We start from the raw sequence: 26,938 nt of genomic DNA on the forward strand, positions 1-26,938 counted from the left end.
ATTAAATTTCAAATCCTTGATGGCTGACCCTGTACCTTGGCTCCAATATCTCTATGAAATAACACAGCACAACATTTCCTCTTGCGGGCTTAACTGCTTCCTGATGCTGTCATTAAAAAAAAAAAATTATATATATATATAAATAAATAAGGGTTTCTCTGTTAAGGACTGCAGTGACAAAGCTGAAGACCAAAACCATCTGGCCTGTGCTTTAGGCAACCTCTGATCACAACCGATGTTCTTAGACATAAATGATATTCCACACCAGCTGTGAAAGATTAGAGATGTTTTAAAAAAGCAAAATGCTCGGAAGCAGATTTCGATAAACGTGGAAAATTTAAACTGACTTCACCATAAATATAAATGATCAAAACGTAATAGTTTTACTGTTTTTTTTTATGGTCTCTGGTTTTGTTCATTTGTTAGTCAGTTTAAAGGTGGTCCATTTCGCTTGCCTTGCCACACTTCATTGCAACACCTTGTCTAATGTGAACAATACCTTATTTATACTCATGCACAAACAGTGAATATTTTCGCAGAAATGAAGAGAAAGTTGTCTTCACTGTGTATTCTTGAAAGGAATGACTTGTCAAAGAATGCTTCACGTGGTTCAAGGTAACAAGGGAGTACGGTATAGAAGCAATATGGTTTAAAAACATTTGATGTGCGCAAGTGAATAGTGCCGCAAATCAATAATTTCCTACAGTTTTTAAAAGGGAGCCGCAGGGCAGTCAGGAAGCAGCCTTTCAGATTGCATCTTCAAAAGGCTTTTAAAGAAGCTGCTTCACGTCTTTCACTGCTTAGCACTCTGGGCTGGGGTGTTAGTTGTGCATCGTGCCTTGCAGTTGTATTAGCAGTTATGCAATTCCTGTTCTGCGTGCTCCTTGGCATGTTTCTGTGTTCATCACAGCAGCATTGAGAACCAGGCAGATGGGTGCCTTTGTAATTATAGCCTTTAATGCAATTCAAGCCAGTGGTCTTCCAGGTAGATGGGAACGGTGGTTCGCTCTGTGATTCTGTTGGAAGGGACTTTTGATTCCATTGGGAATGTTGTATCATTTTGTTCTGTATAGCACGGCACTGATTATTAACATTTATAATACAAATTATATATGCATACAGGGTCTTTTTGTTTGCCAGAAATTATTACATTTACTTTTTTTATTGAAATACCTATTCTCTTCTCTGCAATTGTCCCACACGGTATTATTCTCATTCTTAGCTCTGTGTGTGTGTGTGAATTTTTTTCCTTAGTCTTAATAGCCTACTTTTCTTTGGCTTAGATAAAATGGCTGGATCCTAATTAGCCTTTTTTAAAAAATCTTTAGAACTGTGCTTTGTGAATTGCTTCCCCAGCCTTCTGTGTTCAATGATGGCTCAGCTTTGTGCTTGCCAGGGTAGGGGAGGTTGCTGTAAAGCACAGGACCCCTGCACAGCTCTTCAGCAGGTTGGCGTTGGCAATTAGGAAATGCAGTCCGATCCCAGGCTGTGCCCCCTGGCAAAACAGATCACCATTCCTCATGAAAGATTAACTCGAGTTGGCTTCCGTAACTAAACTGTAGCAAACCTGCCTGAATTCTTAATTCATTTCATGACAGAAATGCAATCGTTTCTAAAGCTGCACCATGAAAAAACATTCCCTGTTAAGTGGAAGAGGGTTGTTGTGATGGGAAAGGTTGTATCGCACCCGGATTAGGGATTGCAAAACTCAACAGTACCCATGCATTCCACTTCACTGACATTTACTGGAATTGTGCAATCAGGAAGACTGGGAGATGGATTGGGTTTACCAGCAGCTGCTCTGCAGTTTATTTATATTAAACCAGTGATTAATAGCATTAATACGTGCAGCAGATCTCCAAGGCTGGACTTGCTTGCTCTCTTGCAAAGTGTCCCATTTTTAAATCATCTCAAAGCTGCTTTTTGTTAATCTGATTTTTAGCACTGCACAAACGGTTGTTGACATATATTTAAAAAAAAACAAACTGGATCTTTCGACAGCTACGCTGGTTATTGTAAACCTCGCCTTTTATTTTAATAACACAGTTCTGACCTCTGCAACTTCAAAAAGGAACAAAATTGCATGCACCTTTATTTAATTATTTATTTATTTAGTTAACTGTAACTCAAGCAATACGGAAAACAAGCCACTGGTGCTTAATTTGTATATACCATATAAAAACAAATCTTTCTACAAACAGGCTTTGTTTTTATTGAAAAAATATATGTCCTGGTTAAAACTAGTTCTAATTATGTCTATCATTCATCCACTGAAATATCTTTGCTTATTAGGCTCTACGGCACTGGGTAGTTGAGTAGCCTATTTTAAACAGTACATCCCGTGACTCCCTTTGGACTGCAATTGTGATCAGTTCTGCTTGACAAGAAGGATCTACTGCCAGAAGATAAGTAGGGTAGGGGTGGCTGACCCTTTGGAAACCTATCTTCTGTGGTGTAAAAGCATTGCATAACTCACACACTGACATGGTGCATAATTACAGCCTGTCAGTATGCAGGTCCTAGGTGAATAATATTAGAGGCCTCTCCCTAGTTTTTTGCCTTTTTATCTCACTGTCTCAATGGTAACTAGCAGCCATTAAGGTTAGGGTTGCTAGTGTCAGCGTGTTGAGAGAAGGAGGGAAGTGTATAAGACAGGCCCTGGTTCCTTGCTGACAGAAGCATTCTTCACAGATGGGAGCAGGGGAGGGGTTAAAGCAGTGTTTTTTTCTCTCCTGTTCTGCATTTGGAGGCGCTGCATTTCCCATTCTTGCTGTGACCTGCAGGGCAGTAGGACCTAGTGGGAGTTGAAAGAACAGCCAGAGCTCCTATTGCTGTAACCTCAAGCTTAGTCATCCTGTTTTGTATTGACATGGATTTTGTTCTTTTGCTGCTTTTTTAGTTTAAATCATGCTTAGAAATGAGCCCAGTGATCACAATATAAATGTGGTAAATTAAAAATATAAAAAAAAAAAAAAAAAGCCTGAATAATTAGACCGGTTTTGAATCGGTTCCAAACATGTGATTCCTCATTTTTAATATTGGAACGGGATGGTATTAGATGTAATTTTTCCCATACTTTAATGTAATTGAACTGCAGGTATATTCTGTGCTGGTGGATGCTCCTGTAGTGATTTTAATATTTCATTCTCATCCCCAAATGTGTAATTTTATTAGCGATTTAACAACTAAACTGGAACTGATGGCCATCCTGGTTTACATAACCCCACTCAGGATTTCTCTAATCTCCTCTTACACCCCCACCCCACACCACTCTGCCTCCCTCCAGTTAATTGCATGTTAAAAGTCTCATTTTGTTAGTGATGGCTTGTTGTCCACCCCCTCTTGTTGTTTTAGATGCTCTGTTTGCATATGCAAAGACAGTGTCATTGGGCTGGAGCAGCACAGACGCCTCTCAGAAAGTGATTCCAACTCTCTGTGGAAGGTGTGAGAAGCAGCTGTGTCTTTGTGCAGGCTCAAAGGGCAGATGCATCTTTCTTTTTAAAAAAAGCCAGAATGAAACGCACACAAACAGGATTGAAAGCCGCTTAACAGTTTTGGAGAGATTTTATACGTTAATTTGCTAAACATTTACCGGAGAAAGCTGGCCCTAAAACTGGAGTTTTGATGCCACGAAGTGTCTGTAGTTGGCGTAAAATGTTTGTTTCATGGAACGGTTTGTATCTCAATCCACTTTGCTCAGGATCTTCACCAAGACCCTGAATATAATGAGGATTCGCTGCAGTTTCTGATTTTCTGTTGATTTTCTTGGTGCATTTGACCCTTTCTTAAATCCAGTCTCTTTCTGAATGGTCTGGCCTTTTTGCTGCTAGAAAATAGCTCTCCTATTGGTTTCCATGTGTCCTCTGAGGACACAAAGAAAACCTTAGGGAAGGTTTGGTGAGCAAGATACCATGCATCTGATTCATTTCCTGCATGAATTTCAAGGTTGGTGCATGAGCAGATCTCTGTTTTTGTTTTTTTAGTGAGGTATGTAATCTACAGTATAAGAATGAGTCATGCAGTTCTATTCTAAAGTAATGAAGTTCACTTTAACCAGATACATTTCCCAGGAAATGTCAGAAGACTGGTAATATAATCTGTACTCAACTTGTCTGCTAACCCTTAAAAACGTTACATAATACACACTTGGTTTACCTTGTATAAATACTGTGTTTAATAAATATGTAAATAATACTAATAAACTGGGTTGCGAGACACTGTGTTGAATTCTGAATTCATTCACTGGTTTGTCGTGTGTCTGTATTTTGTTCCTTCCTATTCGCTTCCGGGACGTTCTTGAGTGTGGTAACTAACCATAAAAGAAAAGAACAATAACCACTATAGTTCCAATGTGTCCCAATATATTTCAGTATCTTTATTTACAGCACTTAACTATTTCTAGAAAATGGTAGCTTGGCATTTTTATTCAAATGACTGTATTTTTAAACCACTTTCCAGTACGGTGCTCAAGTGATCAGTTAAAAGAGTGACAGAGTTATGTGTCTGTATTTGATTAGTAACTCAGTGGTTTTTCTCCTTTTCCCTGGTACGTTATTCTTGTCTCTCTGTGTGTTTGCTGTAGGTGACGCATTCCCAGTTAGCTCCAGCCCTTTCCTCAGCGGGTACGTGAACGGCAGTTTGGGGGGCTCCTCCACACCCCATGGGACCCCCGCTTCACTGCCCGCCGAGCCTTCCTTCCGTGCGCCCGCCCCCTCCAACCTGCAGATGGCGCAGCTCTGGGCATCTCACCCCCACAAAGGTAACGGCTTGACGCTTAGAAAAGTTTAGCATCATAATATGAAACTATGACAATTCTACAGTCTTGTACTACCCCATTATCCATACTATGGTTTACTCGAACTGTGCATTGATTTGCTGTTGCCTATGCTTTACCATGGTTTCACTGGGGCTTAACAATATATAGTATACTTTATTTAAAAATCTCTGTCACTGATACAAGGCATTTGTTACATGCGCTCGGAATGGAACCTGGTGATTAGAGAGAAAGGCGCATCGATACAGTTATGTGATTATTACTGTAACTGAAATGTATGCCATAGCAAAGGCAGCTTGGTGATTGTAGATGGCTTGTATTCTACAATGATTGATGCTTGAACTCCAGAGCAGCTTAAAGAAAACCAGCAGCCTTTTAGATTTGTTTATAGAAAAAGAAAGAAAAAACAAACAGATTTACAGTATTTGAGATCCAACATCCTTTTATAGATGTTTAGAGTTGATCAGAGAAAAATATATTGAAAGCCTTAAAACTTTTTTTTTTTTTTTTTTTTCTCAATGAATCGGTCCCAAGTCGAACGTCTTAAAAAGTACTTTGGGTTTCATCAAGTGTCTCTTGCAAGGTTCAAACAATCTTTAAGAATCATTCTTTTAAAGATTGTTTTTTGTTTTATTTTTTATTTTTATTCTCTTGGCATCCTGAAAGCTGACTTTGGCAAGATGCATGAGAACATAACGACCTTTAAACTTTCACCACAGCTTTTCTCTGCATGTGTCAATGCCAGTCGGATTTGAAGTGGCTCTTAATTGTGTTCTAGCTTTCCTTCAAGTGGTTTTTGTGTTCAAAACAATACCCCCGGGCCAGGATAGGTAGCAGGTGAGCATTCCCATCCTAACAGACGTCTTTATGCTGAAATTAAAGGTGTGAACGGACAGGGGAAACGCTCCCTTTCTCTTGCTCAGCAATTACTTGTCGGCTCTGCTTTTGATAACCCAGCAGTGCTGTAATTACACAGCAGAAGATATGATGGCATGCTCTTATTAAAGGCCAGTGGGCTGGTTGATGGATGATTGGTACCTTGTGATGACAGGCTGAGGGGCCCCTGCGCAGCTGGGTGAGGGGGGAGGTTGAACGGGGAAGTTGAACAAGGAACTCCTTGCACATGCAGCACATGTTTTACTCTGGATCATAACGCTAAAACGGAGTCATTTATCAATCTGATACAATGCAGTATAACCAGCTCCATCATTTTCATATGGAGTCTTTTGAACTGTTACCCAGTGCCTTATAATTTATGTATATTTTAACATGGTAGCTTTTAGGGAGCGACAGGGGCAGACCTTTAGAAATATCTCTCTCTTTCATAAATTTCAAAGCACTGTTTGCTAGCGGGACCAGCATTAAAACAGGACGATTGGATGACGGCAAAGTGCAGTCTGTGTTTTCAGTTGCCTGTGAAAATATTTGAGCATGAATGTTTGTTAAAAGGACACACCTAGCTTTGGGAAGGCTCAACAGGGGAGTGAAAGACAAGGTTGTACTGTGTTTTATTGACGAGCCTTGACTGTTTCTGTTTTGTGAAAAGGAAAAGAACGGTGCTGTTTACATAGTTTACCAAGATTGGAATCACAGGTTTTAATTGTTTTTTTGTTTTTTTTTATAATTTATGAATTGTCTGTAATGTTTTAGATCCTCCTTCCAGTGTTTTTGCAGTCGATTGATGCCCTGCGGACTGTTAGATGAATGTGGATTCTCACGTCACCAGACACTCATTAACACATTGGTCAGGCAAATGCATGTGCTGCTGTAAATAATGTGTGGGGGAGTGTAAGGTTGGCAGGGATGGGGTTAATTCTGTCCCTGCCAACATTCACAGGTGTGGTCATCCTCCAATTGGGTAATTGAGTGGTCACCTGTATAAAAGGGAGGAGAAAGCCTTTGTCTGGTGTAGGGAGTTTGGGTAGTGTTGACCTGTTTGTCGACAGTGTTGGAGCAAAAGGCTTGTTACCCCTTCCTGCATTTCGTTTTAGAACTGCAGTATAGTTCAGCCTCTTTATTTTATTGTGGCGAAGTTCATTATTTGTTCCGAAAGGCAGGTTGCAGAAAATGTAGATTGTGAAGTAACAGTAAGGGAGCTCTCCCAGCTTCGAGCCCTGAGAGGCAGCAAACAGAGAGAGACGGCAGTGTGTGTAGAGGGGGCCGCAGTATGCCGGGAGATGAGAAGGCCGCCTGGCTTGTGCAAATAATCCTGGGATGGTTTGTCTCCCTTTTTTGTTTTTTGTTTGTTTGTTTTGAAAAGGAAGGAGTAGGCCCCAGCTAATGATCCACAACACATTAGGCCCAGGCCTAGCCTCTCCCCTTCGGCCTTTTCAGGAAGTGACCCTGCCTGACCTTTTTTCAGAAAAAGGTTGTAATTGCAATTTCAGCAAACAATTCTACTGTAATTGTAATTGTATTTGTAATTGTAATTGACCCCAGGTCTGAACCACAGACATTATGATACACAGTACGAATAGAACAAGTGCGGACTGTTGCATAACTAGCAGGAAGGTTTCTGCAAGACCTGCAGCTACAGCACATATTTAGAGTGAGTGTTCGTTCATTGTAATCCAGGTTATAAGAAATAAACCTTTCAGTTCTCGCTCTTTGCTTCCCTTCTAAGCTTCTACTTGGCATTTTCTTGTTTTGATCCCCCACCCCGTGCATTACACATGTAGCCTCCCAAAGTACTGTATCTATTTCATATCTCCCCAATGCAAAAGCATGTATGGTATGCTAATCTATATTCCAGTTGGCTGGTAATCTTTCAAGAAACCTCATTTACTGGCATCATTACCATACAGGCTGTGGAAGATGATACCTGCTCAAACTTCCCATCTGGAAACAGTAAATTCCTAACAGAGGCTGTGAATCATGCCTCTGATGTAGCATAACAATGCTGTGCTTTTGTTATGGCAATTATGCACATGCTTCAGTCGGAATCAGGCTCTGTAGGAAGCTCTGACAAGCATTAACCTGTGGAGTACAGTAACTCGTCCTAACATGAATCTGGTGGCTGCTTTTACAAATGCTGATTCCCTTAATGCGTGGTATATATCGGTTTGTATCTGCAAAGTTGCTCCAGCTCGTGTTTTGTCGCCCCACCCCCCACCCCCACCCGTGTATTTCAATCACTTCGCTTGCACAGAAGAAAGGCATCTACAAATAATCCCAGCCTGTGTGCTCGCTCTCTCTCTCTCGCTTTCTCTATCGCTCTCTCTCGCTTTCTCTATCGCTCTCTCTCGCTTTCTCTATCGCTCTCTCTCGCTCTCTCTCTCGCTCTCTCTATCGCTCTCTCTCGCTCTCTCTATCGCTGTCTCTCACTCTTTCTTGCTCTCTCTCTCGCTCTCTCTCTCTCTCGCTCTCTCTCTCGCTCTCTCTCGCTCTCTCTCGCTCTCTCTCGCTCTCTCTCGCTCTCTCTCTCGCTCTCTTGCGCTCTCTCACTCTCTCTATCGCTCTCTCGCTCTCTCGCTCTCTTGCTCTCTCTCTCTCTCGCTCTCTTGCTCTCTCTCTCTCTCGCTCTCTCTCGCGCTCTCTCGCGCTCTCTCGCGCTCTCTCGCGCTCTCTCGCGCTCTCTCGCGCTCTCTCGCTCTCTCTCGCTCTCTCGCTCTCTCTCTCTCTCTCTCTCGCTCTCTCACGCTCTCTTGCTCTCTCTCTCGCTCTCTCTCTCTCTCTCTCTCTCGCTCTCTCTCTCTCTCACTCTCTCTCTCGCTCTCTCTCTCTCACTCTCGCTCTCTCTCACTCTCTCTCTCTCGCTCTCTCGCGCTCTCTCGCTCTCTCTCTCTCGCTCTCTTGTTGATTGTTGTTGCTGGTCTCTGTGTCCCGGGTATCTTGATGATTGTTTCTACCGACGATGACCCCTGGCAATGATCATTAATGCGTCCTGACCTCTGGCCTTTCACCCTGCCAGGACCTCTCCTCCATTATCTTAGACCACTTTGAGTAGATGGACCTTATTGTCAGTTTGTGAGAGGGTGTAATTTGTATTGGGAGATGAGGCTGGATGTTAATGGAATTGAGGAGCATGTGACATCAGTGCAATTTAGAGCAATCCTGCGCTCCATTTATTCCACCGTCTGTACTGCCCTCACCCTTCCTTTTATCACCAAAAGGATATCCATCCCCCTACTCTATCCATATCTGAGACCGATGCTGCATTCTTTAGTTTTTATGTTTATTTTTATCCAAATAATACATAATTTATTTATTTATGTAGTTAGTTACCTTGAAAGCACCCATGTGTGACTTTCTGGAAATTTGTACATCCTCAGTCATGCAGTCAGGATCTATGATGTCACTGATCACTTCCTATGACTGTTCATTGTGTGCTCCGAATATTGACTGCCTTCTAAACAAATCAATCCTTTGGATGTCTTTACTGGGTAATGACGGCCATAACCTTTTCATTCACCTTCTGAGTAGAGGCTGAAGCAGTCAGCAGGTTTTCAGAGTTATGATTTAGTCCGCTTGTTATTTTGAAAAAAAAAACGAACCGGGATTCATGTTACTGGTGTCTGTGCCATATGACTCTTGTTCTCTAAATACAGTAATTTTTTGGCTGGGGGGGGGGGGTTATTCTTAATCCTCTTTCTGATTTGAAAGGCGAGATTATCCTAGGGGCACAGTAATGATAAAAGCAACAAGAGGAGGCTTTTACCCGCAGGGAGAATTCAGTTTAATTCTTATTCTCTTTTAGAATCAGATGGATAAGACTACGTTTTTGTTAAATTTTAAAGATCTGTGCGTCTCATCTGCAATGCAGATTTAGTATTTCATAGTTAAAGGGGGGGTTAAAAAAAAAGGTTTGAGAGCTAGTCGCTTCACAGAATAGCATTTCATTTAAAAGCTTTTTCAAAATCCAACATGCTGCAGCATGGAGATACTTGAGTAGGAATTGAATGCATTGAGGATACACTAGGTAATCCAACCACTGGCTAGAATATAGGGCAAGTTAACCTTTTCACCTTTACCATTCCGCATGACCATAACTCACATTTTTATTGTGTAAAACGAATGCTTATTGACACATACAATGTGTTCACTGAGTTGTAAGCTGTTCAGGCTATGCCATTGAAATGTTATGAAAGCACTTGAAATGTGAATCTGAATGAATGTTATTTAAAAGCAGAAAGGGGGGCGTTAATGACCACAGCAGAACTATTCTGATATAACAAAGGTTAGAGTATATATAATATAATATGTCACAACTAATGAATGGTGTGTGTGTGTTCAAATACAATGTGCAGTATTCATGAAACCTAGATTTACTGAAAACTGCTCTGCTATATATTTCATGGTGTGCAAAATCCCAATGGAAAGACAATTCAGAGATGCCAGCTGTTTGACCTCTTCAGGTAAAACTATTTATTAAAGTTGTTGTGTGTGTTTTTTTTTTTACTATTTGGTTAGCATTGTAACGCTGGTTGGCATCACTGACGCCTGGTTGTTGCACGACCTTTCACGTTGGACGCTGTGTCATTCTTGATCTGGAGTCTACTGCTTGATGGTCTGTATGTTGTTCTTGTTCTGTTTCCACAGGTTTCTCCCACTTGCCAAACAGCCTGTACCCGAGCCCGTACATTCCGCTCAGCCATCTGGAACACCCAAGCAGTGGGAGCTCCCTCCTGGCTCAGCTCAGCCAGCATGGGCTCTACGAGTCCCAGAAAGGTGAGTGTGACCTCGATCCGTCACAGCCAGCCCATCAGTCATCCCTCTCTCTCTCTCTCTCTCTCTCTCTCTCGCTCTCTCGCTCTCTCGCTCTCGCTCTCGCTCTCTCCTGTCCCCCCTCAGAGATGCCATTGCCAAGATCCTGTACTCACTTCTCTTCAACTGGCTCACAGATAAAATAAACCAAGTGGTGTACCCAAAGAATGAGGCTTTGTCTATCGACATCTAAGGCTACAAATCCAGGTTCACCCCCGTCCCCATCCCTGTCCCCCCCTCCATAGTATCACAACTACATTGTATGTTCAGCATTTCTGTTTTAGCACACTGGCCAGGCAGACACAGCCGGCACTCCGGGGTGCTATTGCTCAGTGACCAGTCAGAACACCTCCCACAGTGCGGTTAATGAACTGGGGAGGAGCACGGATCAAGAAAAGTGCTTTCTCATGGAGCACAACTGGAGCGTGTGATGTTCCTCAAACATGTGTTTTCATTGGTCAATAGGACAGATGAAGGTCTGCCTGTTGTTGTTTATTTCTGGTGCAGGGATTACTGTTTCTTATTGCCTGTGGGTGTGCATTGGTCACAGTTTTCAAAAGCAGGCTTTGGTCCAATTGAGGACCATTTTAGATGGCAATTTTTTCACTGTACAGGACAGCAGTAGATACTGACCCAAGGTGGTATTGCAAGCTTTATTTAAGCTGTTATATATAAGTTATATACTTGGCTGCATTTGTGCATCTTTGAAAAGTAAAAGTACTTCATCAGGCTTGCTGAAACCCTAATTTAATGTCAGAGAACACCTGGTTTGTCATGAGTGCTTTGCATATGCCAATTATAAGTTCTATATATTCAGATTTAATGTATGCAGATTGCTTTTTCTGGTAGTAATTTCTCTCATCTCTCTTGCAGAAGGGTTTTACTTGTCCGGCCATGCTGGACAGTCTGCCTTGCACCCCCAATCGTCCATCTCTAGAGCAACTTCCAACCAAATGCCAAGCTCTCTCCTCCGGGAGAAGGATGTTGTTTCTCATCACAAGAGCGCAAAGGACTTGAGCAGAGACTCGAGCAGGGAGAAACCATGCAGGACTGATTTCAACCTGTCCCACCCTCGCAGGGAGAGAGAGAGGCACAGAGAGGAGTCCCGGCCACGCAGCGTAGTGGACCTCACTCAGGAGCCTAAACTGGAGGGGAGTGAGAGGAAAGTCAGTGGCTTGGACAGGTCTTATAAAACGGGGGAGCACACGTCGTCTCTGTTCTATCGCGAGCACTCGCCTGGTTTGGGTGGCGGAGAGCCAAAGTCTAAGAACCCTTTGCAAACCTCCTCTCTGAGCAACTGCAACAGTGGCGGCAGCAGCAGCTCTGTGAAATACCAGGGCTCTGAGCAGGAGAGGGGCGCCAAGGACCCGAGCCGACACGATGAGAACATGCGGCCCTCTGCATACGTCCACGCAGACAAGCCGAAAAAATTTGACGCGGTTGTGACTTCTTCGTCGTCTTCTTCAGTTGGCTCTTCGCATGTTTCCTGCAGTTGTCCATCCACACACAGCAATGCCTCGCAACCTGCCCCCAGGGTACTATCTTCAAACACATTCCCTCCCACCCACCATGCCCAGGCCAGCCTGTACACCCTCTACCCATCTGCCAAGGAACCAGCAAGAGAGCACAAAGTCATCGCGCCTACGTTTGTGCCTTCTGTCGAGGTCTATCATGAGAGAAATGGGCCAATCCAAATAGCCTCACAGGCTCGGGACAACAAAAATGATAAAAACTGGGACAAGGATGGTAACAAACCGGGGTGTTTGCAGGCCCCCAGTGAAAGGACACTTGTAGACCCTGTGCGGCCACCTCACACACACGAGTCTCCATTGCATGGCGACGTTAAGAGGATGGAAATGTTCAGGGAGGAAGGTTCAGTTATAATGTCAAACTGTATGGCGACGAAACGGCCAACGTCATCAGAATTATTCCCTATCAAAGCCGGCCATAGCCCAGACACTAGGGACTTGCTCTTAAACAGCGCCACGTCCAAAGAAATGATGAAAATGGTGCTGGAGGCTGAGGCTCGTAGCCAAGAACGAGAGAGGCTTCAAAGGGCGGCCGCGAGAGATTCTAGCAAAATGTACAATGTGGTGGACTCCTCCAGGATCCACGTGGATCAGCACCAACTTAAAAACTCTTCCCCAACGGAGCCCAAATGGAAGCCTTTTGAAATGGGCAGCTATGCCACCAACCAGATGGCTGCGCTTGCTGCCCAGCATGGGCATGGGAACAGAGGAGGGGAGGAGGAAGGCAAGAAGGCCTACCTGGACCCTTCTGGTCTTCAGAGGTCCACCGTGGTCGGGAACTCCCGAGGCAGTTCCGAGGTCCTCCACCCGGGATCTCACGGAGAAGTTTCTGCCATGCAGAGCTTGATCAAGTACAGTGGTAACTTCGCCAAGGAGACCAGCACGCGGCCCAACGGTGGGATCAGGAGCCCGTTCGGTGGCCTGGGAAATATGAAGCTGGAAGCTAATCCGCTTGGGATGTCCAAGGTCCAGCATCTCCCACCCCAGCAATGTGGGAAGCAATTAAAGAGAGACCCCGAAAGGCCGGAGAGTGCCAAGTCGTTTGGCAGGGAGAGCATTGGGTCTCAGGGAGAGGTTGAAGTGAGGCATCCACCAGTTGGCATTGCTGTGGCTGTTGCACGACAGAAAGACAACACCAGCAAGCCCAGCTCTAACTTGGGGGACAGGGAACGATCGATTCCAGTGGGCAGCATTAAAGGTAAGAAGCTTTTTGTTAAACGCAGGCTTTTCTGTAATAGTTGTTGTAATAGTTTGCAGTGTTAAAGCCAAAAATGTACATAGGTTTGGAAGAGCCTTGTGTGTGTTCGGCCAAGGAAAATGTTTTATGGCAACTTGTCTTCCCAGGTAAGCTGAAAGAGCAGACATTTCCTCCAGTATCTGCATTGCTGCTCTTGTGAGTCACCTTTGCACTACAGTAGCCAAGTCACGTGACTGCCCTTGTTCCCCACAAGACGTGCCTTTTAATGTTTAGAAAAAACTTGATTTGCAGCACCATAGGAGTGGAGAAATGGTAACGCATTCCTTTCCTTCCCTCCGAGCAGCTGTGCAGTCATTCATCAGGCTAGACATCATGCGGCCTGCGCAGCCCAAACCTTTGTCTGTGAAGTTCGCTGTTGCTAAGGCCTCCCCAGCCCACACTAGGCCTTGCCAGCATAGGGAACAGTTTGTTAAGCCTTTCAGTGACTAAGACACTGCCTGCCTGCATTAAATGTAATTTACTGAGCAGAACTAAAAGCTGCAAACAAGGGCTGAATTCTAAAAGGCCTTTGGGCTTGTTGCTAAGCAATAGAATCAGCCTTGAGAGCAAGAAAAAAGCATTAATTTATTTCCTCTGTTGTGCCAGGAGATTGTAGTAATAACATTAGCCTACTTGTGCTGAGAGTAGTATGTTTGAATTTACAGAGTATTTAAAAGAGAGAAAGCTTGATTCAGATGACTAATCTGTAGTATTTGTGGAGTAAAATGGTGGTATTTCAGACAAGGTTTTGGTTACCTAGGAAACCGGCCTGGATCTTTCCTCTATGCATACTTGATTGAGATCTGCATTCTCTCTTTCTACGCCTCATTAAATACAAAAACAAAATGTCCATTCATTGAGATATATAGACAGGCCTTACTATGTTCAGTGAGTCTTCCTTCCACATTATTTTGTGCAAGCATTAAGTGATAAATCCTGAAATCAACAGGTAATCATGGAACACAATCAAAGTTGTCAACCAGCTAAGCATTTTGATTGATTTTGGAATGATTTACCTCTTCTGGCATGGCGTGTCCTGATAAAATAAATGCTTTTCGTTTCGGTGGTCATTTTGATTTAACAACTAAACCAAGCCACTCGCATGTTCAATTAACAGAGTACCGTGTCTGTTTTAAACGGTCAGCGACAGGATGCAGATCCACAGAGCATTGGTACGCCAGCTCTGATAAAAATTTTTAAAAAAAAATCAGTCCAAAAAAAGCCTTCTGCAAGCTGATTTCTGGGTTTTGCTCTGTAGGTTATGGTGTCCATACACTTGTGGCTGATTGATTGTATTACCTTTCAAACAGGTTAATTAAATTGCTGTCAGTCACGCTTAGAGTGCACTGTTGTTGCATTCAGATGCAGTCTAATCCTAAATAAAACTGCTATGTCTGTCACTGTTGAATTAAATCCTATTAGAACATTAACCCTGGTTTAACATACTTAACGCTTGACTCTTGAGGGCAGCATTGTAAGGACAGGGAAGTTAACTTGCCTTGGACAAGTGGATAGGTTATCTTTTTGGTATAATCACACACATATTATATTTATATATATAGTTACAGATCACTCTGAATCATGTAGCACTGTACTATGATCAAGGTTGAATATGTAGCTAAACCTGAAACTGAAATGTGCATCACCTTGTGCATTGGTTTAGACTTTTGTGAACGTTTTTATGCAGTATTTTTTTTTTTTTTTAAACGCATACCCGGAATAGGTGCAACCTAATTACAGAGATGCCACAATATACTGGTGGAGTCCTGTATGACAGCTAGGTGGGGCTGAGGCGCAAGGGGACTTAGATCAGTGTTATGCATTGAGACCCAAGGCAGAGCTGGGATGTTAAAACCAGGATTTCCTGTCCTGTGTTTTGTGTCTAATCAGGTCACCCTTTAACATCCTTCCCAGGACACATAATTGGTGCAATAAACAGATGGAAATAAGACTCCCATTGCACAGCGGTTAGATCCATTCCTGGTTTTACTGTGAGTTTTTAATCCGAGCTTGTTACCTATACACTGTGGCTTATCAAGCTTTTGTAAATACCTGAAAACCGCTGTGCAATAGGAGTCTTACTTTCACCCCTACAATAGCTGGTGCAATTAGTGCATTAATTTACTTGCTTAAAATAGATTTTCTACAAAATGTTTTGTGTGTGCAACATTTATTACAGGACTCTGTCAAAGCCACAGAGCCATATACTATACCTGCTGGACACTAAGTTCTAGTTTTTGAGGTTGTGTTTATGCACTGTCTGTGTCTATGTAAGTCTGTTCTAGTTGTATAAAACCTGGTGGGAACCCCAGGGGTGCACACTAAAGGGTTAACCCCATCATTCCTCCCTCCTCAGGATCTGGCCACGCGGATGAGGATCGTACGGATGACCGGAGTCGTCACCGTGACGACCGTCTCCTGGCAGGCCGCTTGGAGCGCGAGCAGGAGAAATTGCTCCGGTGAGTGTGAGACTTGAAACTGCTGCTCTGCCCTTTGCATTAATTATTGTTTTGCTGATGGTAATGAGATGAGACAATTATATAATAGCATGGTGAAATCTGGCGCGTGAAATAGTTGGAGCAAGCACTACCACTGCGCCAAAGTGCTGAAACCTATTTAGTTTTTTTTTTTTTCTTTCTTGGCAAGAGATGCAGCAGTGAATTTATTACTGTATTCAAACATTCTGTATGTGTCAGTTTGGGTTGGGTCATGTGACTGCTGCTTTTCACACCTGTGGATACTTTCCCGGAGAATGTTGAAATTATTATTATTATAATTTTTTTTTAAGAGGTAATGTTTGTATTATTTAATCAGGCTCGTTGGAAGAATAAAGTTTTCTCAGAAAGGTGTGGAAGCACAAGGCTGTTAAGTGATTTATTTTTCCTGGTCTTGTGTGAAGGGGAATGATGTTTGTCCTTTTAAAGGCTGCTTGTTCGAAGAATTCACTGTTCCCACAACACAGGCCTCTTTGGTAACTAAAACAGGCAAAATCCATTGTATGCAGCCTGTTAACAAGCCCCCAAATGCCTCTGGTTTAACCCTTTTTATCCTGGATTCACTCTAGTTTGAGGCGTTCTATCCACGGTACTGTATGCCTGCATCTTTCAAGGAATTCAAGCTACTGAGGAGATATCCATTGCTCAAACCACAAAATGAAAATCGCACATGAACTAAAAAAGATGCTGTTATCTTTGAAAGAAGCAACAGCATGCTGGCTTGGTCATTCTGAATTCCATTTGAAGTCTTTCGAGTGAGCTAGCAATATATATTCTGAAACAAGCTGAATATTTTTTGGACAAAATGCCCTGTGAAGTTTCACTTACTGATGCAGCTGTTTTTGTTAACTCCCCAGTGATATCTCCTAAAGGCCTATTTGAATCTTCTGTTTTCTCATTATGTTTTTTTCTGTGTGTGTGTGTGTGTGTGTGTGTGTGTGTGTGTGTGTGTGTGTGCGCGCAGTGTATTTTAAAAGCCCAAACTCCCCTACCGTGGAAATGGCTAAATAATACCTTACCAGCTCAGTAGGGCTCCACCTTAGTAATATGAGGCTCAACAGAAATTAGATTTCAGTAACATTATTATTATTATTATTATTATTATTATTATTATTATTATTATTATTATTATTATTATTATTTTTCCAGAGAGAGTAAGGAGCTGGCGGATTTTGCCCGAATTCACCAGCCCGGTGTGTCCGCCAATGGCTTGAATCCTAACCTGATGGTGACTGGAGGTCCTTCCCTGGCTGGCCCAGGGCGATGGCCCACTGATCCTGAATCCCATCTGGCTTCTCACCACTGGATCCCCCGCACAGCCAGCTCCTCCATGTGGCTAGCAGGCTCTCCTTACGGTAAGTATGTATGTGTGTGTGTGAGACAGTGATGTGGTCCTAAATGTACCGGAATGCCACTAAAATATAGATTTCCTTTAAACAAGAATTGTTATACGAATTCACATTTTATTTGTATACTGAACTTCTAGTAACACACATAATAGTTAATTAATTTATCTAATTATCAAATAAGTAGCCGAGTCTTCATCTGCATTCTTAGCCTTCATAAAGAGTAGTTTGTAATAAGTTCCTCATGCTCTTTTCATTGCATCAAGAGGACTACTGACTGAATTAGACAGTCGTGCAGGGAGATGCGAGTCATGTGACTTAGCTTGCCTATTATGTGAGTGCTGTCTCAACTACACCAGTACATCACTGGTGTGTGATAATTGTGGAGTGCTTTACTCTTCAGCTGTTCCGTCCCTTTGGTGACCAGTTAATTCAGATTGAACTGCTCTTGAAAGGACAGGATTTCCTTGGTAAAAGGTTTAGAACTCAAGTTTAGAAGTTAAGTTTTATTTTTTATCTTTTTCGTAATACCTAGTTGGTCGGCCTAACCAGAGGGGAAAGATAAGAAAACATCCCTCATTGTTTGTTTCAACTCTGCAGTACAAAAAGCCCTTTGAAACAAAACAAACATCCCAAAAGAAAACGCTTTCAAGGCCTGCTTTTGGAATTTTTTTTTTGTGTGTGTCTAGACATGAGACGATGAAATAGAAAGGGCAAATAAGACTACAGTATTTAAAGTCAGACGCCAACAATAATCTAATGAATCGCATGTTTTAAACAAACAAAAACAAAACAAACTGGACTTTAAGGGAAATGACGTGGCTTTTGAAACTCTTTTGGTGTGTGTATTTCTGCATGGATAGGCTTGTGAAGAAGATGACGTCACACCTGAAAATAAATCCATGTATTTAATGTAATTTGTGCCATTACCTGCCTACTAGTTAGAAGGCAATTTAATCATTGAAGTTGCTAGAAACACAGCAAACAATATGGCTTTGCTGGATTAGTGCAAGGAAATCTCTCAAGGCAAGCATTTTGCAAAAGTGATTTATTTTATTTTATTTTTTTAAACAGGTTTGGGTCACCCATCACTTCACCAAGGGATGGCTCCAGGGTATCACCCAGGCATGCCTGGCTCCATCCCCTCGTCCTACCAGTTTGCCCGGGACCCTCAATCAGGGCAGCTGTTAGTTATCCCAACAGATCACCTACCGCACTTTGGTACGATGCCTTGTTCTGTTCATCTCTTCTTCACTGCATATTGATTTTGGTTACCTGGGGAAAAAAAACTACATTGAGAAACAGTATCTTTGAATTGCAGTATACCATACAGAGGTGTCGTTGTTGCCTGGAACACCAGGTATATTTTAGCCATGTCATTTGCTATAATTTTGCCAAACTGGCTTGACGGGGTACATAAATGAGTATACGTAATGCATGGTTCATGCAATATTTATCTGCTTGCTTTTACATAGGTCGTATTGTTGAGTATACACATTATTGAGTTATCTGAAGATCCTCTCTCCCCAAGACTATTTCCATTTGCATTTTAAAAGTATCTGGTAAAAAAAAAAAAAAAGTGAGTAAGTGGCTGAGCAGGGTTTGAGTCCAACAGATACGCTTTCTATTGCTAATACAATTGGTCTTCCTTTTTTGCTCTTTTCCTATTCCAGCAGAACTGATGGAGAGGGCACCTCCGCTGTGGTCCACGATGTACCCGCCAACAGGAAGTTCGCTCCAGCATGCCCACCAGCTTCAGTTACTTTCTCACCAACAGTTGCTTAGGCAACACGAGCTCTACATGTTGCAACAGCAAGCCGCCCAAGCCATGGAGCTCCAGAGAAGCGCCCAGCTAGTGGTGAGTTCCAGCCACTTTAAATACACATCACAGTGAGTCTAGTTCATAAGCTATGAATGGCAGTCGATACTTTCTTGACATCCTTTTTCTTTGTCCCAAACAGGAGAGGTTAAAGGCGAGTGAACACAGAGCTGAGATGGAGGACAAGGCTGCCAAAAGAAGCCACGAAGGGGCCAAGCAGGGTCTGCCTGCTGCCTGCGCTCCCACCCTGCATTCCAGGAAACCACCGTCGCCTTCCCCCACTCCGTCTACGTCCTACGGCAAGGCCCTGACGCCCCGGCCCCCGACCCCTTCACCCTCCCCCGTGACCGTCCTCAAGTCGGAGGTTCGACAAAAAATCGAGGAGGCTGTGCCCCAGCAGCCATATTCCTACCCCTCCACGCCAGCTCCTCACCCGTCCAGCCCTGCCCTCTCCTCCCCCCCACCCGAAACACCCATCCCTCCCAAGAAGGAAGCACCAGAAGAGATGGAGAAGAAAGATATCGATTTGCAGAAAGGGCCTTTCCAGGCCTTATTTCCTGGTAAGTGAAGCTCAAAGGCGGTTTTATTTGCTTGTCTTTCTTTGTTCTCCACATTACTTGGGCTGGAAGCATGCCCAGCTCAACTGGTTATTCCGAAGGGCTAGTAGGACTATATCCTCTGGTGGCTGACACATTTTATATTATATTTTACCCTGTCTTCTAGCTTTATTCATACTCCCATTTCGTAGCCAGCTATATCCATGTCTGTCACAGACCTTCTGTTCTGGAAGCCGAAATACAACGTTGTCATCGGGTAACAAAACTGTCGGGATCATGTTGTTATGAATACAGGACCCTTGGCATATGCTCTGAATGCAGAAAGTAACCTTTGTTTTAAATGATGTACAATATAAGTAGAATTTTACATTGGGGGTGATGTGAGTGCTGAGCGTAACTCATGAAACTCAGAAAACCCCAGTGCTGCAGAGTATAAACCTGTGATTTAATCGTTTTTTGTCACTGTCACTTTTGAGCTCAGTGTGTTGAACCCTATTGCTTTTTTGAATCCTTTAAGAACCGGTGTCTTGATGTGTGTTTTGCAGAAATCCCTCAGGGCTTTCCTTTCCAATCAATAACCGCTCGCTTTGGCAGCCACTATCCCTACCTCCTTCAGCCTGCCGCCGCTTCCGATGCGGACGGACTGGCCCCAGATGTGCCGCTGCAGGTGGAGACATCAGAACATCTGTCTGCCTCAGTTGAGGTTAAACCCATGCGCTTGCACCCACCTGCCATGGTGGAGTCCTTACAGCCAGCCGTGGGGCCCGAGCCAATGGAGGAAAGTGCTGTGAACAAGGAAGAGTCTGATCTTGAGGAAACCCAGCAAAGCCCTGGAGACCAAAATGGCAGCATGGCCCTGGACAATAGTGTCCCAGAAGAACTAGAGTTGGTGACCAAACCAGAAAACCAGTCTGGCAAGGAGAGGCACACAGACGAGATGGAGCAAGAGCAGGAGGACAATGAGTTGCAGAAGGGAGGGGGAACAGCCGGAACCTGCCAGACATCCTACCGATTGATTGACTGCGCCCCAGAAATGGAGCCACAGCCAGAAGAGCTAGAGGAACAGGCACACTACGTACATGCAGACTTTGACAATTCGATGGCCTATTGTGGACCAGAAGTGCAAGAGGTCAAGGTCCAAAGAGAAAGCGCTTCCAAAGCTGAGGAACTGTACGATGAGGCTGATGAGAAGGAGATCTTCACCGTTCCCTCTAGTACACCAGAACCTCCAACTGAGGATCTGTCCATCAAGGAGGGTTTCTTGTCTTCTCAGATTGCCCAGCTGGACACCTTGAACATTAGGCCGGATGACCCGATGGCAGGGATGATCGCCTTGGTGGCAGCCTCAGAGCTGCCCCAAACATGTTCCCTGCCAACTCATTATACCCCAACGGCTGTCCTCTCTGCCCTCAAGATGACCGATGACTGTTCTCCAGTGGACCCTGCTGGCCTTCATGGAATCGCTCTACTGAGTGAAATAGCAGAGCTGGAGCTGGAGAGGCGGAAGAATGAGATTCGTTGTAAGTTGCATTTTTAGAACTAGCCAAACACTAAAGCAAGTTAAAACCACTGTCATTTAAAAATAGTCATCCACTGAGAGAGGCAAATCATTGCAGGAGGTAAAAAATGGAGTGATCTAAAGTAGGGGTGGCTAAAGTTTGGCCTTTCCAAACCTGTTCTAAATTGTTTCATTGCACCAATTAAACCTCCATCCTGACCCTGTAGGAGTTAAGTATCTTGTTTTACTTGTTAAACCTGGAGTGGAATGGTCCTCCAGGACCATGATTGGACACCACTGGTGTTATAATATTTTGAGATTTCCTATCTGAACAGATACCTGGAGACCTAAAAACAGATTACTGCATTTCATGTTCTGTTTTATTTCTGCAGACACAATGCGAGCCGACTTGGAAAGCCTTTTGGTGGCAGGAACGCAGGTGTTAATGGAAGCCCTGGCATGCAAGCCTGCAATAACCATCCAGCTTCCTCGAGAGCTGAACCCCAACAAGAAATACAGCTGGATGCAAAAGAAGGACGAGCCTGTAAGCTTGAAGGTTTTCTGCCAAAGCATGTGTCTTTCAAACACATGATGCATGAATTCTGTTGATTTTCTTCTGAAGGATTTAAAACCCCACCTCCACCTATGAGTCTTGCTAAATAGTGGTGCCACAAAGTTGTGTTGGATGGATAGACCTTTGCATGTGTTGCTTTCCATTGCAGTCAAGATTTTAAAGCACAAGTGGGATTTGACAGCAACCATTTGTTTTACCAGGTAACCTATTTCATGCATATACTTTCAAGCGAGACAGAAGCATGGCTGTGGATAACCACAAAGTGCAGAACGTGGAAGGAGGGTTCTGCAGTTAGTGACACTTGGGTTACAGTTGGTTAATGATGTTTTGTTTTTCTTCCTCTCCTAACCGTAGTTGTTCTCCATTAAGTCTGCCATCGAGGGCATGGGTGCCATGGAGCTGGATTACAGGGTGAGACTGGCCGAGTTGCAGAGGAGATACAAAGACAAGCAAAGAGAACTGGCGAAGTTACAGAAACACAGGGATGCAGAGTGAGTGGAGTGGTGGCTTTTGATCCCGCGTCCTCCTTTTTTTAATGGATTTCTCAAAATGTTATTGCGGGGTCTGTATTTTTGTTGTAGAGAGATACGTGAGGAGAAGAACAGAAGTCTGTCAAGGAGAGGCCCAGGAAGGCCCAGAAAGAGAAAGCATAGCCTTGCCTCGCTGCCTGTTGGGAAAAGTGACTGCAAGGGTAGCAAGTAAGTATGAAGATTATGGTAATGCAGGTGAAGAAATTGGCACCAGCCCTGCACCTACCATTAAACATTATTTAAATGACGAGGGACTAAGAGTTTGACCGTGTGATAATTCTGCACTGAAATGATCACACTTATCAGGGGCCTGATTGCTTACATTCCTGGCACCTGGTCATTTCACTAATATACCTGAACAAGGGGAGTTCTGAAATCCAGGACTGGGTGCAGGGCTGTTAGGAGTTTCTAACCCATCAATATGTTCTAAACACTGAAGTAAGGTTTGACCTTTGCCTCATGGAAATTTCTCATTGCTCCTCAGGCTTGGCAAGTCCTTCCTGCTGTCTGAGTACACGGAGATGGGCGAGGGACTGCGGAAGAGATTCCGAGGTCTGAGCGCTGAAGACGAGGATGAGATGGATGGCGTGAGTGTGAAAGTGAAAAGAAAAAGCAAGAGCTGGGATGACGCTTCCTCCAGCTTCTCTCAAGAGGTCGGTGGCTTGAAATAAACATTTCAGTTTCGTTCAGGGATTTAACATGTTCAAGCCTGGCTTCTCAACTTCGCTGGGACTAATATGTGTGTGTGTGTTTGTTTTTCATACAATCCAAGGCTATTTGTGACTTTCCAATGTAAGACTTAACTGCAAAAAAAGCAAAAGGCAAAGCCAAGTCCAACTAAGTGCTACAGTTTACTCTTCCATATAAAGCTTAAAAAAATTGCATTTTATTTTGAGACATCCGCTGTGTTTTTTTTTTCTTCTGTACACTCAGAAATCAATGTTATATTATCCAAAAATAACAGCTGCCACTTGAGTGATGGGCTATCCTTTCACGGTCCAGGATCTCACCTCCTCTATCCGGCTGTAATTCCAACAGCAAAAGAAGAAATGTTTTCTGTGTAGACCCGGCTATGTGTCTGCACGGCCTTTAACTTGCCTGTGTTTGAAACCTCTCAGTTATTGATTCATTTCCTTCTGGAAAATCCCCTGCTCCTTGTTCTGTGTACTCAGTAAGGGGAGGGGTGGGGGGTGGGGGGGGGTCTATTGCTTATACCACTAGGTAAAAAAGGATATGGATATATATATATATATATATATATATATATATATATATATATATATATATATATATATACACGCTGTAGGCTACATACAAATCTCTTATGGGTTTGATACACAGTCATGCCTACTGTAAGACCACATTCTGCACTGGTGTTTTTTATAATCCTTGCAAGCAATACCATTTAATTTAGTCTGTTATCCGTACATAACCTGCTGATACTTGGTTTCTGCTATGCCACTTTTACACAGCTTTGTTTCTTTTTTACATGTGTCAACACTTCACAAGACATGCTTGTTTGTTTGTATTAAGAATGATCATTTTCTCATTTGGAAATTAGATACGTTGTTACATTGCATTTCTTGCCTTGCAAATTGTTCCAGGTTTTTTGTCCATTTCTTTTTTTTTTTGTTCTGAAGAAATGGAGACTAAACAGTTACTGTAATCCTTCCCTAACAGGTGCAGACAAAGAGTAAGAAAAAGAAGGAGGAGAACGAGCAGGAGCAGTTGGCAACCAAACTGGACAAGGCCCTGTCTCTGACCAAACTCAGTCAGCTCGGCAAGTCTCCTTTTAAGTTTGCAAACAGCTCTGTAGGGAAATCGAAAAGCAGTTCTGGGAGTTGCAGTAAACGCCTCGGGTCCCACGAGATGGAGGGCCTGGGACAGGAAGGGAAGAAAAACCTCTCGCAAAGCCTCAGCATCTCACAGAAATCTTCCAAAGAAGGTAAAAACAAAATGGCTGCCAAAACAAAGAAGATGGAGTTTGGGATGAAGGTCAAAGGTCACCTGAAAGCTTCTCCCTCCCCTGCAAGGTCAGAAGTCAGCAGTTACTCATACAGTAAGTGTTTTTTTTTGTTTATTAAGCATACTGTATGAGTTGGATAAGGGGATGTATTGGACATTTATAGTTATCAAACAGAATGCTCAAATTTAGAAAAGTTCCCATTGAAAAGTTAGTTATGAGCTATCATATGTTCCTTCGATCACATTTTTTGTTCTGCGATCACCAGCTCCTCTTACATAAATGTATGAAAAATAAATGAAAAAGCCATACATGTGGTCCTTCAACAAGGCTCTTTTGTTATCAGGTTGGTTCCATGGCTGTTTACAAGTAGACTGTGTTGTGCGATGTATTGTGAAGCTTAACATACAGATGACGCCCTGCTTTACAACAGGTACAGACACGGAGGAGGAAGATGAATCATCAAAGCACGGCTGGCCATCCCATTCAGCGTTAAGTAAACCTGGATCGAGGGGGAGACCCTCCCGCCTGCACGGCTCGGCCTTCACGAAGAGCAGACAGTCGCCCAAGAGGGGCTTGTCCACGTCCTCCTCGTCTTCAGCAGGAACTCTGAAATCAAAACAGACGGCAAACAAGAAGAGACACAAGCACTTTGCTTTACTGCTGCAAGAGGCAGAGGCCCGGTCGTCCTTCAGTGACTCTTCGGAGGACTCATTCGACCAAGGTTACTAGAGCAAAACCTCAATATGTACAGAAAAATAATAAAGATGGTATCTCCTCCTCTCCTCTCCTCTCCTCTCCTCTCCTCTCCTCTCCCCTTAAAAACAAAATGGTGGTGGCCATTGATGGTAACCAAAACAGCCATCTTTGATATTGGCAGCGTAGCCTGCTGTTCTTTCTACTTGTCATATTGTGAATAATATTATTGGCTCTTTTTTTAGAGCCCCTTTTTTCTTTTCTTTTTTTTTCTTTGAGTCGTTATTTTCATTTTTTGTTGTTTCTTTGTTTTTGTTTGGCCTTGCGAGAGGCGTACGTGGAATTGTAAATCAGAAAATGTTGTGTGTGCGTGTGTGAAGAGCTTGTTGTTTATACTGCAATTTGGTACCAAGCTTTATTAAACATGTAGATTTCATTTTTAACTAAAACAGTGTGCTTTGTCTCTCTTGCTGTGTCTCCTATTAGGTGATAGGTCGCTTCACTTCACTCCCAAATTCAGTTTACCACTCTGTTATTCAAATATCCCTTTATCTGAAAAAAAAATATGTGTGTGTGTGTATATGTGTGTGTGTGTGTGTGTGTGTGTGTGTGTGTGTATATATATATATATATATATATATATATATATATATATATATATATATATATATATATATATATCTTGAAGCCACTAGCAATATCTGCTGTTTTGGTTATCGTAAACAAAAACATACATTTATGCTCAGCAAATTACGAAACTGACTTTTGACATTTTATATTGGAAATTATTTAGGAAATTATGATGGTTTAAAAAAAAAAAAAAAGTTAAAAGGATTAATCTTTTGAGCAACAGTGGTAGTAAAGTAAACACAGGTTACATTTCAATGTCATGGGGTGTAACATGATGATCTGGGCATCGCTTTCTACAGACAAATGTAGATATTTTACCTAACCTTTTATGTTAATCCACATTAACAATATCTGTATCTGCATGAAAGAGAAAGAAACAGTAGGCTCAATGGGCTGTAGCTTAGACACACACTGAAATACAAAACAATGCACATTGAGCAACTACGCCTATGTATTCAGGTCAGTTTGCAGCACGGCTCTTGTTAGGTCAGCCATTCTATAAACAAGATCACCGGATAACAATTAGTAAGCAAGACTGAGGTCAGGGACAAGAGAATATTACAGACAATGCAGAGAACTGGGGATTGGAAGTGTTCTGAGTAGTACGGTACGTCTTTCTGGAAAGGAACAGTAAACAATCAAACACCTCCTTTTATTTTTTTCTCTTGTATTTAAAGCGTACATACTGCGTCATTTTGGTTACCTTGAAGGGATATTTGGACAATAGGGTTTCTAATTGCTTGCCCTGTTTACTAAACCATGAATAACCTAGCTTTTCTAGATTGCTTGCTTTCTCCTTGCAGCTGCTTGGCCACCCCTTCACCTCTGCTCCCCTTCTCCTACCCATGATGCTTTTCAATGTCTGTATCGCTCTTTGCATTTGCTCATCCCGCTACAAAAAAAGAAGCAATGCGATTGGCTGGGAGTAGGGCAGACTTTCCATGTCATCCGAGCCATTGTTCTGTAGGTAGGAAGATCACCCTTTCTTGATGGGAGCTTTTGAATTTAACCATGATACTAATTTTTTTTTTTTTCATATTTTCATCGTAGGGAAAACTTCACCTTTTAGTTGCTTGTTTTAACCTCTCCTAAATTGTGTCAGAGAGCCATGGTTATTTCTTTTGAGTCTGTTAAGAGTTTGTAAAAGTAGCTTTGCAGTACAATTGATGTACATCAAACAAACACATGAAATACTGTACTATGTTTTTGCCCTGCTAACCTTTTTTTAAAACAATTATTTATGTGAGTTAAGGTCTCCACACACCGGACGAGATGTGATTTGTCCGGTGATAAAATTAGTATTTTCACTGTGACAATACCTTTCACACCAGTGGTGATGTCATTTCGCCCACCGTGCACAACCCACCCCCCATAAAAATATATTAACAAACATTATTAATACTCAACAAAACAACCAGCACTATTGGTGTGTCTGTATGAGTATAGTAATCATACACACTCGGCTGTCCTAATAAAGGCCAAGTAGGTCAACGGGCCGTCCAAGATGCCAAGAAAAATACCACCCGAGGAGTTGCTCAGTTACCTCAGCAGATTTTCATTTCGGGGCAATAGTTGCTGCACTCAACG

At 42.9% G+C, this 26,938-nt stretch overlaps 1 protein-coding gene across 5 annotated transcripts in view; it reads left to right on the plus strand.

Annotated features, from left to right (window-relative positions):
- Positions 1-26,938, plus strand: part of LOC117417783 (trinucleotide repeat-containing gene 18 protein-like) — a 66,394-nt gene that overhangs the window by 19,413 nt on the left and 20,043 nt on the right. For 4 of the 5 annotated variants that reach the window (XM_034030079.3, XM_034030080.3, XM_034030083.3 and 1 more), the window contains exons 3-17: positions 4,583-4,759; positions 10,313-10,441; positions 11,351-13,204; positions 15,600-15,702; positions 16,888-17,093; positions 18,159-18,305; positions 18,758-18,942; positions 19,046-19,463; positions 20,006-20,980; positions 21,351-21,502; positions 21,887-22,023; positions 22,114-22,230; positions 22,547-22,715; positions 23,743-24,121; positions 24,459-24,749. In XM_034030079.3, coding sequence (XP_033885970.3) covers positions 4,583-4,759; positions 10,313-10,441; positions 11,351-13,204; positions 15,600-15,702; positions 16,888-17,093; positions 18,159-18,305; positions 18,758-18,942; positions 19,046-19,463; positions 20,006-20,980; positions 21,351-21,502; positions 21,887-22,023; positions 22,114-22,230; positions 22,547-22,715; positions 23,743-24,121; positions 24,459-24,749 — 5,439 coding nt within the window. The remainder of the gene's footprint in view (positions 1-4,582; positions 4,760-10,312; positions 10,442-11,350; positions 13,205-15,599; positions 15,703-16,887; positions 17,094-18,158; positions 18,306-18,757; positions 18,943-19,045; positions 19,464-20,005; positions 20,981-21,350; positions 21,503-21,886; positions 22,024-22,113; positions 22,231-22,546; positions 22,716-23,742; positions 24,122-24,458; positions 24,750-26,938) is intronic. The other variant, XM_034030081.3, reaches the window with a different exon arrangement.

Source organism: Acipenser ruthenus, chromosome 13 (assembly GCF_902713425.1).
Source record: "Acipenser ruthenus chromosome 13, fAciRut3.2 maternal haplotype, whole genome shotgun sequence".
Classification (NCBI taxonomy): domain Eukaryota; kingdom Metazoa; phylum Chordata; class Actinopteri; order Acipenseriformes; family Acipenseridae; genus Acipenser; species Acipenser ruthenus.